This window comes from Varanus komodoensis, unplaced genomic scaffold (assembly GCF_004798865.1).
Source record: "Varanus komodoensis strain SLA01 unplaced genomic scaffold, ASM479886v1 scaffold70, whole genome shotgun sequence".
Taxonomy (NCBI): domain Eukaryota; kingdom Metazoa; phylum Chordata; class Lepidosauria; order Squamata; family Varanidae; genus Varanus; species Varanus komodoensis.
The window spans coordinates 2746969-2765162 of NW_025336348.1; the positions used below are offsets into that span (position 1 = coordinate 2746969).

At 42.9% G+C, this 18194-nt stretch overlaps 1 protein-coding gene across 14 annotated transcripts in view; it reads right to left on the reverse strand.

The window, feature by feature from the left end:
• Positions 1 to 5756: 5756 nt before the first annotated feature.
• The window catches only part of PLEKHA5 (pleckstrin homology domain containing A5), a 210086-nt gene continuing 197648 nt past the window's right edge, over positions 5757 to 18194 (reverse strand). For all 14 annotated transcript variants that reach the window (XM_044452171.1, XM_044452179.1, XM_044452173.1 and 11 more), the window contains 6 exons: positions 13915 to 14030; positions 12238 to 12447; positions 11526 to 11684; positions 10825 to 10940; positions 8884 to 9032; positions 5757 to 6631 (listed from right to left, as the gene is read on the reverse strand). In XM_044452171.1, the coding sequence (XP_044308106.1) occupies positions 6597 to 6631; positions 8884 to 9032; positions 10825 to 10940; positions 11526 to 11684; positions 12238 to 12447; positions 13915 to 14030 (785 nt within the window). In that variant the 3' untranslated portion in view covers positions 5757 to 6596. The remainder of the gene's footprint in view (positions 6632 to 8883; positions 9033 to 10824; positions 10941 to 11525; positions 11685 to 12237; positions 12448 to 13914; positions 14031 to 18194) is intronic.

The window sequence follows — 18194 nt, forward strand, 5'->3', positions numbered from 1 at the left end:
TCACCCGTGCAGCCAGTCTGTAGACTTCCCACTGCAGAGGGGAAACGTGCGGCTGTTGCCAGGAAGCCTCCTCCACGCCTGGTCAGGGCAGGGTCCAGTCATGATGGCTCCTCTCTATGGAGCCATTCAGGAAAGGTTTGCTCCTCGGCTGGAAAGCTGCCCCCCCTGAATGCCCATCCTTCATTTGCTGGGCTCCTGGCGGGACAGTTAGAATAGCGTTTGGGTGCCAGGGCAGTGTGGATGGTGTCCTCCGACGTGCAGGAGAGCTTGAGTGTGAAGGGCAGGGAAAGGCGGTGTGGTGAGTGTGAAGAGTGGGCAGGCTGCACCTCTGGACCCACCCCCAAATTAGGCCCCGCCCACTGCCAGCTTCAGCCCTGCCCCTCGCCACGTGGGCCCCACCCACCTACTGCCTGTTGCTCTGGGGCAAAAAGGGCCACCTAGTTCTGGCTAGTAGGGGCTCTCCAGGGGTTCTGGCAAGGGTCTTTTGTCCCCTAGCAGGACACTGAAGGGCTGGACCCTGGGACACTTCACACAGAAAGCACTGCTCTCCCTTGAGCAATGGCCTTGGCCTAATGCACATGCAAAGGTGCACTCAGCCAGGACCTCTCTGAGCCGCTGGGAAGAAGGCGCCTTCCTCTCCTGGTTGCATGCACGGCCTTTCTTTCGTTCTCAGAAGCCTGTGAGGTTGAGCAGGCGGATCAGGAAAGGCTCAGTGACCTTCCCGGCTGGGGCAGAGGGTGGAGAACGCAGCTTGCCCCAACCCATGGCCAAGCTAGATGTATGTGGTTGGTCTGGGCTTCCGTGCTTCCAAGGCCAATGTCAGGTAATTGGTTTACGGGGCCTCACCTAGACTGGAACTATGGGCTGGGTTGGGAATTAAGACCTGTAACACTTTCCTCCCAGTGTAAATGGTGGGTGTGCTCCTTCGAATTTGGATCAGAGCCATACAAAAGCACTCTGCTTCTGCCATGCCAAATACACCCCAATCAGCGAACTGGGTTTTATTATATTTCTATATTGCTCAGTACTTGAAACTCTCTGGGTAGTTCATGACAATTAAAACCGTAAAATACAAAATGATAAACTAGTTTAAACTACAGTTTAATCATAAACTAATTTAAACCACAGTATATTATTTTAAGAAAAAGAAGAAAGAACCAGTGTGGAAATCGGGAAAAATAAAATATAGTCACGGATGCCTAGGAACCGAAGAAAGTTTCAACCTGGTGACAAACAGCAAATTGGGGCACCCAGAGGAACCTCTCTGGAAAGCCACAACCAGGGTAGCTCTTACTACCCACCCACCTCACTCCCTTTGTGGGGGCTCCTGGAGAGGGACGGCTGTGGGCGATCCTGGGACCTGTGCAGGTAGCAGACAAGCCTTCCAGTAGGTTGCCTCCAAACAGTTTAGAGCTTTGAATCCCGAAACCAGCATTTTGAATTGGGCTCAGAAAGTTAGTGCCAGACAGTGCAGTTGGCCTAGTATAATAATGCTGGCCAATCCGTTAACCATCTCGCTGCTCTTTTTCAGACTAGCTGACATTTCTGGAACATTTTCAAACACAGCCCCAGATAGAATAGATGAAAATAATCCAGATGAGAGGCCTGCAGAGCGTGGATGACCGTGGCTAGGCTATTTCTGTTCAGATTTGGACGTGGCTGGTGTATTAGCCTAAACTGCATATTGGGTCGTCCACATCACCAAGTTTGCCTGCGCTCTAGTAACACTGCTGGATCTGAGAGGTTCTCCAAACCACAACCCTGATCCTTTAGAGGGAGTACAATCCCCTCCAGAACAGGTTTGGCATCACTTGGGCAGATGAGCCACCTGGTAAGAGTACCTCTGTCTCGTCTGGAGCGAGCCTCAGTTCTTGAGTCCTCCTTGAGTCCACCACCATGCCCAAGCACCGATTTGGAACAGCAAAACAGCAGTTATCCAAGCAACAAAGAGCTGAGCTCTGATGTTGACACATTAGCCAGTACCATGCACTGCCTCCCTTCCATGAGGATGCCATGGGGCAAGTCCTTGTCTGCCGGCCTGAGAGATCCGAGAAGGAAAAAGGGCACAGCCAGAGCTGCCACTCTTGAAGCAGCCTCCCCCAGCCTGCTTTCCAGATCTGTCCAGCCACAATGGCTAGGAATGGCAGGGCTCCTAGGCCAACGGGTGTGGAGGATGCCAAGTCGGGGAAGACTAGTTTTATTATTGGTCAGTTGGTAGATCAAAAAAGGGGGCAAGCGCTTCTAAAGTGGTAGATGGCAAGTCTCCTCTCAGGTGGAGGATTCCATTCTGGGTGAGAAAATGAACACAGCGGGTGTCTCTTCTATGGGAGAGCTTTCTGTGCACCACCTAAAACAAAGTATCATGTACTTAATTTAAATCAGACGTACTAACCCTAGAAATACGTAACATCTGTGTGATCCTGTCAACACGCTACAAAGCTTAGTTAGACCCAGGGTGCCAGGTACCTGTGGACTAAATATCACTCACATTCAAGAATGACTTGCCAATGCAGAACATTTTTGTTCCCTGTAAGTAAAATATTACGGAGTGGAACAAGCTCAGTGCACATACGGAATTTTCCTTTTGAAGGGGTGGGCCTGCTTGCTTGCGTGAGGGATATGAAAGGAGTGTGTTCGCAAGCCTTCTCAGAACAATGGCTCCATATGGAAGGAGACGTAATTGATTTTGAAGGGCATGAACATCTGTAGAGTGAGCGTCTCACAATCCCAACGGGTTGCTTCTTTGGAAAAGAATACTGCCTTCTCCTTGTAAGCATGGTATGCACAAACCAATAAAGCAGTCAATCAGTTCCTAAAGGGCCCCCTACACTTGCCATTCACAGATGGGGAAATTTCACAAGTCAGGTGTTTTTGCTTTTTCTTGTTTTTGAAGGCCCAACTCAGCAGTCATTAAGTATGTTCAAGAATATGTGAAGGAGGGAAATTTTGACAGAGCAAAACAAAAGGAGGTAACAGCTTATGTGCAGGAGAGGTGGCTCGCTATTTTTCACCATAGACCATTGCAAATGTGAAAAGCAGCCTCAATGTGGGATGAAGAGCAGCATACTTGTAGAAGCCAAGATTGCTGGCGGCTCACAGTGTGTGTGCTAAACCTGTCCTTGGTCTTTCAAAAAGCGAAACAATGGCTACACTTAATTCATTCAGGTAATAGTTGTCTTCTTTGCATTGATGGCCTAAGTCCAGGAAGACCACCTGGATTTCCCCGTCAGGTTTCATTCTTGTTACTGCAATTCTGGAATTTTCTTGGGTCTGTTGATACTTTCTGTCATGCATTGAGGATGCTGTTTCAGCTACATTAAGGACTGGCATGTGGAGAGCTGAGACTGGTATTAGTATATCTAATACTAGCCTTCACTTCTTCATGCGGATGTTCCCACTTCTCGAAGAATTCAGAAATGACTCATTTAATACCATTTTTTCTGATCGCAGAATTCTTAAGAACATGGTGGTTAAGAATGTAAGTTTGTTCCTTAGCTTTTAAACCTGAAGTTTTTTTACTAGGTATTATACCGGAGGACACTAGCAAACAAGAAATGTATTTGATTTTGCATGTAATCACTGCAGCGAGGATTGCATTCGCTCAACACTGGAAAAGTGAAGAACTACCCACCGATGAACTGATTCTAAAAAAGATCCTGGATTGTGCAGAAATGGATAGATTGACTTTATCATTGAAGGAGGAAGAAGATACTGACTTCTATCAAACTTGGGATTTTTTTAATTGGCTAGAGAAATGGGACTTCGCATAGATTTAAATAAGTTTTTAAATTGATCATAAATGGAAAAAGAAGGGTGTGGGAGCTGACCCAGTGGGCTCGATGTTTTTGATGATGCATGTTGTTTGTAGTTTTTTGTTTTGTTTTTTAGGATTATAATTTCAAATAAAACGTATTAAAAAAAGAATGCAAGTTGGTTAATCATTAAATTTCCACTTGCACACCTTTTCAGCCAGGAATTAGAAAGCCTCCGTTGGCCTACATTTGTCTTTCAGCTTCACTATGGTTTTAGGGCTAAATTGCTGTACACAACACACCTAAAATTACTAGCCACTTTAGAAGAGCTTAAATGCACAGCTCCTGCCCAGAGCCTTATGATTCAATACACACGATGCAAGGTGACTATAGGGAAGCAACAGGGACGCAAGCAAATTCAGAGAGAGATTCTTACGTGAAGTGCCCAGAAGGGCACTTGAATGAGGAGAGAAGCCAATGAGACATCTGAGTAGAATAATTTCAATATCATTTCCATGTACGAAGTATTCCTTTGAGTACTTATTTCAACATGGAAGATATTAAGGGCAACATTCCAGTCGAATGGGTACATTAAAGTGCATATCTGAAAGTGCTCTGCATTTGACCAGGTGGTGCTCTATCCTAGCAATTCAGCGATGACATTTCAGTAATTTTTAAAATTAGGATAAATTAGAAATGGAATATGGATTTGATCTGCAGTTTTTCCTGACATTGCAAGATAATTCCATTTAAATAATTCACTATTCTCATTCAGTATTAATGCTGTTTTTAAATAATAAAAATGGACCTCTTTCACATAGATGCCAGAAGAGTGAAAAATGGATTATTAAAGTAAAAAAAACAGAACAGAATGGCTACTCCCACACACCTTTGTGTTGTTTGGAGACAGCACCGATTTTCAGAAAGATGGTCACTCAGTACAGGTAAGCTCTGCAACATGCATTGAAAAGTGACAATTCTAACCACACTTACTTTGATTTGTATCATCCATAGAGCTTGGGTAAGGCGCATGTCATCCTTATATTCTCTCTGTGCAGGGTAAAAGATGGGTTTGTGGGGACACATTAATTTTCTCCAGAATACTCTTGTTTAATTATGTTACTATGCTGTCAAGCTTGCCGGATCACTGATTGTTTTCCCGAGTTTGGACTGCTCCAACCTCTTTGAAATGCAACGAAGGCCTCTGGCAAAGTCAAAGGCTAGCCTCACCTTAACAGACTGGGCAGCCTCAGGGAAACCGCCAGTGTTCAGCCAGAAAGCTACTTCTACAAGCAGGAAGAGATAGTTGGCCTTCCTTAAGAATGTTCAGTCCCCGTTAGCCTTGGATCAAGCATTTCCATGTCATTAATCAGTCTTTTGCCTTTGACAAACATCTTAACATTCCTTGAACCTCTGACCTTCCAATCTGAGCTATGTTCTATGTTCTGATGGCCCTAAAATATTCAACTATGGAAAATAAACCTTTCTGTGCTCTGATGTACTCAAAACTGCTTTTGTAAAGACATTCTCCCATTCTTGCTAAAGGCAAAACAGTAAATCAGGCAATTAAGATAGACTGAGCTAACAATGACTGTAATTAAAACCTCTTTGCAGAAAGACCAACATTTACAGTTTTAATGCGCATTAGAATGTGAAAAGGGAAGAATAAGAATGCCATGTGTACTATGTATTTGTGAACTTGACAAAGCTTGATCTTGAAGTGCAGGCATATCATAATCAAATTATCAATTTAAATGTCAACCACAAATCTGTAGCAACCTTCCTATGATCCAGCTTAAGCAGAAAGCTGTGATTTTATCACAAAGGGGATGTAGGAACTTTGTGATTCCAGGTCCTGATCTCTTGTTCATGATTCCAGATTCTCAGAAGAATGTGCACTCCAATTTATGCTGCCTTCTTTTGAGCTTTATGAAATGCATAAAATGTTTCAGTTCCTTGTACCAGTTCAGGCTTTCCTTGCTGGAGGAAATAATACTGACACAATTCCTTAAGAACATCAACATTTATTTATAACATGATATAAAAGAAATGAGATATGAACATTTGCATTTGAACAATAGGAAGTGGGTTCTTATACTTACATTGGTTGTGCTCATTGTATAATATATACACAATGAACATAATTACATTTGTACACAAACTTAACTGGGAGCTGAATACTTGCTTATTGCTGTACATGCCCTGCTCCAACAGAGGAAGAGCCTGGTGCCTCGAGACCCCCATCCCTTCATTTTTAAAGCAAAAAAGTAAACACTGACATCCATGTCTATGTTGACAACAGTATGGAAGTAACTGACATTGCAACTTGGCTGAGAAATAATTACAAAGCAGAAACAGGGCACACCTTTAACCCAGCAAGAATTTAAAAAATGGCACAGCTTAAATAGAGACTAGAACATTTACAAATCAAAAGGTGAAAGCAATACATGATCCATTTTTAAAAGGAGAAATGAGGTTTTAAGTGGTGATCTGTAAAAGTAATCAATGAAGAAGGCTAAAGAGGAAACAAACGTAATTGAATCCATAATTAAAACCCTTACACCAGGGGAAACCCGCTAGTGAAGGTTCCGATTGTAGACCGCACGTTAAAAAGGGACTCTTGGTTATATGGATGGAGTTCACAGCAGCAGGAGGCCGGTGTCAGAAGAACCTTCAAGTGGTTGAGGGTACCATGGGAGGGGTATTTAAAGCTCTCTTGGAACAAACATTTTCCATGAAGTGATAAAAATGCTCTATGGTCAAAGCATCAGAACTATGAATTTCATAGATTTCATAAAATTGACTGTACAGTATCTTCTTATTTTCACAGGTGCATTTTGTTAGTCAGCCATGAATCGTTTCAGCAGAAGCTGGGACAGCTGAAAAAGATAAGATGGAGATGTCTGTTTTCCCAAGCAAAGCACTGGTAGAGAAACATCTTTCTTTGTAACAGGGCAGAGATAAGAAGCTGAACTTCCCTGAGCTCTGATTATCCAGCGAGGGATGCTGGGAAAAAGGAGGGGCTTTCCCAGCTGTGGGGAAAAGAGGATATGAAAAGAGCCACAACACTGAAATTAGTGATAAAAATCACACACAAAGGTTCAGCACTTCAAACCAGATCATGTAGTCAAGCTACAAGTCATTTGAAGAAAACCACACTCACTCGAATGAGAGTTATTTCCTGTAAAATGATGAGAAAGATAGGAGGCCCTGCCCTCAGCTTCCAAGTTCAAGGATGAAGTTTGGAATCCTCTGTGTTGGATCTGCCTGGCACCTCAAACCTACTTTCCTCTGGTGGCTAAGCTGTGCTGGGGCTGTACCACTTCAGACTGCGGAGGGAGGCTCACCTGATGGAATAGTACTCAATACAGCACAACACAACCCTTCCCTCAATCTTCCTATGCATCAAAAACCAGGATAAGCTGAAAAAGCTAGGCTAGGGAATGACTAATTATTCAGCAAGTTAGTGTCAGTCCTGTCAGCTCACACTTATGGTCTGAGGTCAATGTAAGGTAAGAGCAGCCCGGCTGACTTCACCCGAGAGCTTCCTAATTCAGCAATTTGCTTCCTTGGTGGCCTTCTGCTATCAAAATTTGCCTCTAGGAACTTGTCTAAATTTCCCTTTAAAGCAACATTTCTACATTTTGATAAATTGCATAAATTTATGATGCATTTTGTGAAGTACTCTCTGGCCTACTCTGAATCTACTGCAGATCAGTTTCACTTGATAACCTGGAAAATCCAAGCATCAAGAGAGGAAACCATTTCTATCGAGCTCCTCTGTACCCATGCAAGAACATTTATAAAATGTGATCATGTTTCTCTGCCCCTCTTCTGCTCTTTCCTTTCCTCTTCTCAACTAAGCAGCCCCAAAATGCTTTGACTTTCCTTGCAAGGAAGCCATGATAACCCTTTGCAGCTCCATTTTTCTGCACTTTTTCAAGTTCAACAAAATCCATTTCAAAATGGGATGAAAGGAACACAGGATCCCAAACTCAGCCACACAATAAAATGGTAGGAAAAATCATTCTGTTATGGACCACTGTATTTTCAGCCACTTTCCTAACAAATCTTTGCCCTACTGTAAGCAGCATCCACAAATACGGCTGCTTCTCTGATCAGCCCTGACTTCAGCTCAGGAACGGCACTGGTCCCAATACAGAATGCTGAGATACCCTAGCAGAATGGCGTTCTCCAGCATTCCATAGCCTGGGACTGGCAATGCTTGATCAGAGCTGAAATCCAAAAATCCAAAACGAGTACATGCATTGCATTTACTATTGCAATGGTGGCAAAGTTCTATTCTATTCATCTTTTGTATTTATGTATGATTTTTTTGTATTTTATATGCAATTTTAATGATTGTAAGCCGCCCCGAGGCTCATGCGATGGGGCGGCATATAAGTTGTTTAAATAAATAAAATAAATAAATAAAAGTTGCACATGCAAGTCCGTCCTTCACACAAGGCTTCCCTGAACAGCAAGACGGAGAGTGTCTTGTCCAAGCACACCTGGATCTAACTGCAAGATCTTCTTCCAGTGCTACTGGAAATGTAATCACTCATCAATACAAGTTTCTTTTTAAAATATCTGCCTTTTAAGTACAAGGACACTTTGTAGTATACAGTATTTTGCCAGTATTGGACCATATTGAGCTAGCCAGCCAGGCTTTGCAGTGGCCGCTGGATCAGCAATAACCACAGACACAGGCATGGCGAAAGAAGGTCTGGCTATGGTTAACTGGGGTGAGGGCAGGTCGGGGGATGTGAAGGGCCTGGATGGACATGTGGCATTTTCTGCATCTACACAATAAGCTAGAATGACAGCAGTTTTTCCTGACCTGGGTTCCTCCAGGTGCTGTTACCTGGTCAAAACCCGAACACTGATGCTTGAAGAAACATTCCAGCAAGCCTTCTGGGTGTTATCCTAGGCCACTGCAAAGGTCTTTAATTAATGCTCTGGGGAGTGTTTATGAAACCAGCAATCTGGGCTGGAAATGTCCAGGGGTGCCCCTGCTTCCTACCCAGAATCACATTCATTTAAACCCATGCGTTGCATTTTTATTTAGAAGTGTAACTGTGGGACTTGCTGCCACGACTTGCTTTAACAGCCTGTGTGCGCTGAATCAAACCTGTTGCTGCTGAATTTCCTCTTGAAGTCTGTGCTGGCGTCTCGAAGGAAGCAGCAGCCCCCTCTCGCTGCTCCTGAATGCTGGTTTCGTCACTTTCTTCTGTGCTGCTCTCAGGTTTGTGGTTTTCAACCGGGGCCTCATCCTTTAGACTGGGGGGAAAGATCTTTGTTTAAAGTCTCCTCTCATTTTTGATTAGGCTAGCTGATATTGTACACTGCTTCAAAACAATCCCGAAATACATACTAACTGCGATGTCTGCAGGATTGCAAGATCGTGGAACTCAATCTTGAAACATGTGCTTTTTGGGGAGAAAAGGGGCATTAAAAATGGCTTCCCACGTCATGTTTTTACATTAGAAAGCCTTCAGGAGTCCAAATAAATCAGCTTAAAAGGATGTTGCCCACTTTATCCTTCCTGAGCATGATCAAAGCAGAGTGCTTAAGAAGAATTAAAGGATAAATAATTCCTGGCGAGTAACATTAGGCACGTGCCCCTGTGCATATCTGTTCACGCAGGTGAGATGGGTGAGGAATGAACAGTGTGAGCAACCATTTATTTATAATCATTTCGAAGCCTGCCTTTTCACCCTTCTAGACCGCCAAGTGGCTTATAATCAGACTAAAGCAACAACATAACAAAACTTATAGGCTAAAGCAAATGCAGCAGCAAACAAGTGGAAAATAAAACAGATGCCAGTGGTAGAGCACCATGGGCTTCTGAAGGACACTTTTGATAAGCATTAGAAAGTCAATAATAAATAACGCGCATTGGAAGGCCATTCCGTAATGTGGGTATGGACACTGCAAAGCTCTGTGCCTTGCAGATGACAACCCTACTTCTCTAGTTCGGAGGCCTTTGTAGAGGACCTTAAGGCAAGGGGAGGCTCACATAGGAATTAGAAACAGAGCAAGTCAGAAGGGGCATCCCGGGCCATCTAGTCTGACCCCCTGGCTCTGCTAATGACATGCCGATTGACCAGCCTTTCCCAGCTAGGAGCCCTCCAGACATCTGGGACTTAACTATGCCTGACGGGTGGGATTCACAGGAATTAATTAAATCATTTGATTTGCATACCACCCAGGGACCAAAGGATGCTGGGTGGGTTATAACAGCACAGAAAATACATAAGAATGTAATGTAAAAATTCAAATAGCTATTAAACACCATAAATTTATCATATACATTTTGAACACTAGATCTAAAGACCGAAATGATAAGCACAAATTAGAACACAACACCTGCTAGACCGCAGGCATAATATCCCAGTCTACTTTTGGGGCTGATTAAATGCCCCGTCACAGAGGACAGTCTTAACGTGGCACTGAAAGGATAGCAGGGTTGGTGCTAGGCCAGGCTCAATGGGGAGTCTGTTCCACAGCTGCGGGGCCACCACTGAGGCTCTCCTCCTTGTCACTGCCCAAGTCTCCCTTAAAGGTAGCAACTGAAGGAAGCCCCCAATCTGGATCGAAGTGCCTGTGCAGGTCGCAGCTGGGAGAGGCATTCCATCGAATATTGTGGTCATAAGCTCTGCAGGGCTTTACAGGTTAAAACCAGCACTTTGAACTGGGCCTGGAAACGTTAAGAGGCAGTAAAGACAAATGGGCCAGAATTGGAGTTTTAAGTTTGGCCCTTCTGACTAAGTTTGGTTATTAACTGAGTTCCCACATCTTGCACAAACGGAAGATTCTGAGTGGTCTTTAAGGGCAGCCCCACACACAGTACATTGCAGTAGCCTAGATTAGCAAGTACTCGAGGGAAGATTACTGATGCCAGGAGATACCTGTCCAGCCAGGGACACAGCTGGGCTCCCAGCTGAATCTAGTTCAAGGCACTAGTTGGTAAGCAAGGATACTGCATCTAATTTTTGAGCCTTTTAAAGATCTGAGCAGGGATCTAGGGAACCGCTTGTTCCTCCTAATGAATTGCAAAGTTTTCTTTTACCTGATGCCAGCAGCTTCTGTCTTTTCTACTTCTTTAGGCTGTTCAGGTGCCTGTCCAAGATTCCCGTCCTTTGGCATTAAGACATCTGAGGACAGCTGGCTTTCACTTTTTGGTAGCTGGAAGAGGGTAAAAGACTATGTGACAATAACCGTTAATGATGTATGGCACATAATTGAGAACATTTTTGTTTTGGAAATCAACAGTTGCCTAATTATCAGTAACTCAATTCACCACTTAAGTCAGTGCAGTTTTTGGGCCAGGCTCATTAAGAATGAGTCCAGCTAATTGAGGGGAAACCAGAAGAGGCAAGAAACTGGCATCAAGGAAAAAAGGAGGAGATGAAAACTTAACAGTGCGCAAACATAATTTATTGGCCCAGGATGTTTTGAAGCATCTCTCTTTTTAATGGGCACTCAAAAGCTTATTACGGAAGTGCTTTTGTGCACACTTGAGAATTCCTTTCTTTCTTCTCTCTTCCTGTTTTGTTCCCTTTGAATGTTGAATTGTCTTCCAATAACAGTCCATTCGTCTATATTAAAGCAAATGATACTTTGTGAAGATAATGAAAGCTTGCTCTCTTAGGAACTCTAAAAATACAGGAAAGTTCAAGGATTCCTGAAATTGTGTGCAAATTGCATAGTTAACTAAGCAAGTTATAAGTGTGTGTGCATATATTTCCTATACTAAATATAAAGTCATACCTGTTTAAGAGAACTAGCATTATGTTCATTTGCATTATCATTTTCTTTCAGCCAAGGTGTGTCTTCTGCGCAATTTTGATGGCTTTCGCCCACATCATTCACTCTGATGGCATATTCTAATTCCTTGGTAATGCATACAAAATCATCCTTCTTTTGGTTCTGCAGAAAATAGTTAATTATTATAAATAAGAGAGGCAACTGGCAGTATCACTATGAAGACAGATGCAGGTCATCTAGGTTATAGGTCAATATCCCAGGGGAAAACAATCAAGAGAAACATGAATATGGATTGTCACTTCAGATGTACACCTGCGAGTCTGGGAATCTTTCTTGTGGTCAGACAAATGAATTATGCTAAATTATGTCCCTTCAAAAAAGTGGGATAGATGGGGAAGATGCTTATCTTTTTTGGGGAGCAGGCAGATTGCTCTAAGCCCATGAGGAGTCCATGGTCTTACAATCATCTTCAAAGATCAATGGAGGCTAATCACAACACCAACGGCTTGGCTTTCTATGTTCTGATTCCACTTCAAGCCAACATTTTTCTTGCCTCTGCTGGAAAGAAAGCTCCACCAACTAGGCCTCCACTGGCCACAAAGAACTCTGTGCTCACACTTCTGCTCAGGCAGGAGACAGCCGCCAGTCAACAGCCTGAATTAACTGGTGCCTGCAAAGAGCTATGCTAGTGAATGCAAGAAAATAGGTGGCTTACCTGGGACAACTTAAAAGGGTTCTCTCTGACAAGGGATGGGCTTTGTGAAGGGGTTAGATCTGAGATGCCAATAATATTCAGGCCTTTCTTCTTCTCTCTCAGGCAAGCCTGCTGGTGCCTCTTTATTCTTTCCATCTGCTCCTCCACAGTCATTCGGGGGCGAGTACTTTCTGCCAAGCATAACTGTTCCACTGCACTTCTCGGCCTTTCCTTGAAAGGAAAGATGGTGCATTGTGAAAACAAGGATTTCCAAACAGGAAGCGATGCTTGAAGGGAAGACTTCTATGCTGCTGTTGCAAAGGCATGCTCTGTTCCCGAAACCGAGAAGCTGGTACAATATGAAGCAAAAGGCTAACTACTCAGAGGGCAAGACTAAGCAGTTGAAGGCCCAAAGACTTTCATTTATGTAATAATCTGCTCCGAGAGAAATCCCATGATCATTCCTCACAGCGCACTGTGTAAAATGCTTACTGAAAACCTTGGAGAACTGGAACTTGATTGCTGCGAGGTCAGATTGATTTCTTTCTTCAGTTACCTAATGATGCACAGAATGGGTGCACTGATGTGATGAAAACACGAACTTTGTCTGAAAATTTAGTTTTTATCCAAATCCTACCAGATATGATCCCATTAGGAAAAGTTCTGTTTCAAGAACTTAGAAGTTCTATTCTATTATTAGGATGTATTAATAGAACTATATCTTCCAAATCATGTGGAGTACTAGTTACTCTTTACTCAGCACTGGTTAGGCCTCACCTGGTTCTGGTTACCCGAGTTTAAGACGACTGGAAATAAACCCCTCTGAGGAGAGACTGAAAGAACTGGGCATATTTAGCCTTGAGAAGGGAAGGTTGCAGTGAGAAAAGTACAGGAACTTGAAAGGCTGTCACAAAGAGGAAAGACGGGATCTCTTCCTGCTCATCCCACAGTGTAGGACATGGAACAACTGGCATAAGTTACAAGAAGCCGGATGCTGGCTACATATCAGGAAAAAATTCCTGACTGTTAGAGCAGTACAACAGGGGAACGAGTCACCCTGGGAGGCTGTGGTCTCTCCCACACTAGAGGCATTCAAGATGCGACCGGGCAGCCACCTGAGAGGGATGCATCAACTGGGAGCCCTGCACTGAGCAGGAGGTTGGACCTGATTGCCTCCTCTATACTCTAGGATTCTAAGCCATGCGGAATATTGTGCATTCTGACTGTGGTGACTGATGCTGTTGTGGGTGCGGCTGGGGTGGAAAAGGGTGCTGGCTTTTGGTTGCTCAACCTCGGTCAGATGCATCTTTTCTGTGAAGTTTGAAGCTCATTTGAATGTATGATAAACCTGCTAGGAGGCACGGGAAGGGACTCCGATTAGATATTTTCGGGTCCATACTACACAAAGTGCAACTGCTTGTGCAGCATTATGAAAAACACCATGTCCATGCCTGATGGTGGGCAGCCCAGGAGCTGTTCTTTTTCTGAATGGAGTTGCTTCTAGGTCTCCCCGTTCCTGTCATCTCACTCCTGTTAAATTTTGTGCCTCAGAAGCATTTATTTGCCTGATGCTCTTACTAGGCAGAGGGTGCATTTGCTGGCAAAACAGTTGTTACAATGCTGCACAGGTGTGTTCCCCTGAGCTGAGATGCCATGCATCAAAGCGAGCCACAAAGACAACACAATGATTTTAAATACCGTTCTTAGATCTATCTTCTTGATTTTCCTTAAAGTCACATAGGAAGCTATTGTTGAAGATTCTGGAGTTGGTGATTTTGTTCTGGGAGGTACAACTCCAATGGGAAAATGTGAACCTATGAAAACAGAGGCAAAGGTGTACTATGAAGTCATAATGCAACATGTAGTGGTTAATGTGATAAACGACAACACCCATCGAAAATGAGTGCTCATGCCCAGGATGTGATAATGCATTACACTGAAACTAATCTTATCTTATAACGAGAGCTGACTGAGAAGCAGTGATTCTGACTTGACAGGCCTCCACTGAAAATGCTGCTTCAGGGCGCTGGTGCTATTCTTACTGGATCCATGGACAAGTACACAGGTTTCGATGCCAAGGAACCTAAGACACAGAGCATTCTGCCCCCGCATTGCTCATACCTTCTGTAACTCATGCTTCCATTCAGCCTGTGTTTTGCCAGCAGTAGATCACAAGGTGCAAGAGGAAGGAGAGATGGTACTGGATTTGCTACCATCAGTTTCAGTTGCTGAAACTGCAGGATCATGGATTGCATAATCAAAGCACTAACACTATACAAACATCTTGGTTTGGGAATTTGCATGGATTTACATCTATTCATTTAATTTATTCATTGTTTTAATCTGTCCAATAACTAATGTTCTCTAGGCAGACTGTAAACAGTTAAAAGACTAAGGTGCTATACAACAGTTTAAAAATATAAAATGCAATAACATCATTTAAAAGAATAAATGCATTGCAACACAAAACAACAAACAGGACAGGAATCAATAGCAGCTGATTTTTCTGTCATGTTTTTGGATAATTATTTTCTGAGAATGAAATTGCTTTTATTGCTTGCTTTTTTCCCCAACATCTGTTTCATGTGATTTTGGAACTTTTAATGTTAATAGTTGGTTGTATTATCATTGTTATGAGCTATTTTGAGACCTTTGGCAAGCTGGCACAAACCCTAAAACTATATACATAGGGATATCAGAGGAACTATTCAAGACACATGCACAAATTTGAACAGCTTCTCAAGATACACAATTTGTTAAGGGGCCTTTTAACCATGACAATAGGAGTACTGGCAAGAGACCCAAGTACTCATGTACACACAGACTTAGAATTTTAAATGTACACCCATTAATTGAGGAAACAAACATGGTAAAGCCATCTTTACAGTCAAATGGAGCAAAATGCTGAACTGGGCTACAGTGTGTTAAACTAAGCTGTGGATGGGGTTTAACAACTGGGCTGATTCAGGCAGGACGTTTGAGTCCAGAAAGCTTGGAGAAAAATGAGCAGCCACCCAAACACTATTGGGAGAGGAAAAGAAAGAGAGTTAAAATATTTAAACTTTATGCTTAAAACAGTTTTTGTTTTTTGTAACAGAACCTACTGCCCACGATCCAAAGCCTTGCCATTTTGTTTGCTTTCTCTTAAAGAATTTAAAATGCATCTTCAAGCTATTCACCTGGGTCCAGGCACGCCAAGTGCAATTAAAATCATGCCGAGTCTGCTCTGTTTGCTCTCAGAGTAGTCCAGGGGCCAACACATTATAGCTGGACTCTTAAAAATCAATTTCATTCTTTTGCTTTGCAGAGTTTGGGATGAAAAAATGTGTCACTCCAGCTGGCAGATGGTGCATTACTATAAGCAACTGCCACATAAAACCATCTCTCAAGTTTCTGTCAAGCGGGGTGGATGGCCTGCCTTTGTTTGTCATTGTCGAGGAGCCAATTCCTTATTTAAAAAACTATAATAAGAGAAGATGATTATATTATAGGCATTCCTAAATGGTTTTTCCCCCCTCTTTACTTTCGGGAAGAATAATGTGTTAAAACTTCCTCTGCATGCTGATGGAAATAAATTATCAAACAACAGTCAAAAAGGAAATGTAGGAAGTGCTTTGTGTCTGGCATCTCCTGGGCTTCTTGCACAATGCTTCTGACAGCTCCACCAAAGCATATGTGCATAATTTGTTGATCACTGTTGCTACTCTGAATGCGATTAGCAGAACAAACACACAGGTTAACCTTGCCTACCTAAGCACCTAAATCTCTCAAACTAAGTTAATAGGATTTACTGTGTGCCTTCAAGCTCATGGCTTCCTCTATCACAAGCACATGCAAGGACAATCATCTTATTAAAGCATCAATTCTGGTTTATTAGATTGTTGAAAGACGCTGCACACATCTGCCTTATCTGACCACATCCCCCTAGGCCAGAAGTATGTAAAGCTGTGACATGAGCAAGATGAACACAATGGATTCCATGTTCCTTAAAGGATTGCTATCAACTGCGGTTCTTAAGGGTGTCACACCAGATTATATGACGTGATGCCTTTTACTAGATCACTTTCTCATCCCATGTAGAAAAATAACAGTCCAATCCCCTGCTCTGAGACAGGACATCTTAGCTGCTTAGCATCTCTGGTTGCTGTTGAGTTTTAAGTTTTGGTTTAACCTTCTCTAGCTTAGCTGAGCTGAGCTAAGCTGAGCTGAGCTGCCCTTACAGCAAGAAATTCTTTCCAAACTTTAACTGATACTTTATCTTCTTTCATGAAGTGCAGACTATTCAGCTTATGTGTACTTCAGTTGGACATTAAATATGGCAGAGGCAATTCAGAACAGTATAATGCGGTGCACACTGGGCTACAAATCCTGACTTTACATATATGTTTGTGGGATTTGTGCTGGCAATGACTGTCCAAGGAAGTATGTGACTGCTGTTGAAAATTAAAACATAAAACCATCATTCTTATCCTCCCCTTGTACAAATCCATGGTGTGAGTACAATTAGAATACTACTACAGTTTGGATTACTATGCCTCAAAAAGGGATCTGAAAACCAAACCCAAAATACCTAATTCTCCTATGAGGAAAAGTACAATATTTGGGGTCTTTGACAGTTATGAAAAAGCTTCCCCCTCATTCATACTATTTGAACTGAAAGTCATCCCATGAGGCTGAATGCTGAACATATAAAACAGATTAAAGAAAGTACTTCTTCACACATTGTTTAGCTAAACTGTAGTTAGGTTTGGGTTGGTTAATTCACGAAAGGCATTATGCACCCTCCACTGTAGGAGGGGCTTTTGCCTCTGAGTACCAGTTGCGAGGAAGACAAGGGAGAAGGAACAATTTACAGTCATGTTCCACTGTAGGTTTTGTGCACCTGCAGGTTGGCCAACATGCTGGTCTTCGGTATAACCCAGCCTGGCTCTTCTTACGAAAAAAGAGGCAAAGAGCCACTGACAAACAGGAAGCGAAGGGCAAAAACAGCACCCCCAGAACAAAAGGAAGAGGAGAGAAATGGACTGGGTACATAAACTTGACCTAGGCCCAGCTCATACATGTTAAGCTTCTTGTAGGTTGTCAAGGTGGGAAACAATTCTGGCTCTTCTTTCCCACCCAGTAAATGTTGGATAATTATCACCATACTTTAAAGTGTCCTCAGGATTTCAACACTGTGGCAAAAAATCTCCTTAAGGAGAGTTTCTCCACAGAGGAGAGACCACGCCATAGGGGACAATTTTGCTTTGAGTGGCATGGCACGTGACTTGCTTGGCTGACCTACACCTGAGTTGCGCTCAAGAGAGATCCCACAGAACACCTAACGTGGCAGCAGTGGCTCAACTACCACCAGAAGGGCAGAACCTCAAGCAGGAAATTCCGCTTCGGTGAGAAGAGATGGCTGTGAGCACCTGGCTGTCTGATGTTCAAACATCCTCTACAGTGCTATTTTGCAGCTGGAGCAAAGTTTTATATATCTGTACATCTATTTCTTGCCCTGAGACATTGGCATAAGATAGGAACTGGATCACCGCCAGCGCTTTGCCACTGTTGCTAAGAAAGGACTTCCGGGATCATGCAGTGCATTCCCAAAATTACACTTCACACATCTATTAATTTGGCTGCCAAAGTCATTGTCACAAGTAAGCAACAGAAGCGACCTCTTAGAATTAAAATTTTATTCAGTGTCTTTTACCAAGGACAAAGCATATACTGTAGATCAGGATACCCATGGTAAAACCTGCAGCAGGTAAGGATTCCTCCACCCTCACTCCTGAAGGGATGAATGGGATTATACTGAGCATAAATCAAATAGGGATACCAACATTTAGATGTTGTGTGAATTCAAACTAGGTGCCCACCTGCACAATTATAATTTAATGGACCAGAAAGGAGTTGGGATGGGGAAAGAGTACGACAGTAGTTCCAGGCTAAAAAATATTACCTAAAAGTCATAAACAACTTGACAATATTCAAAT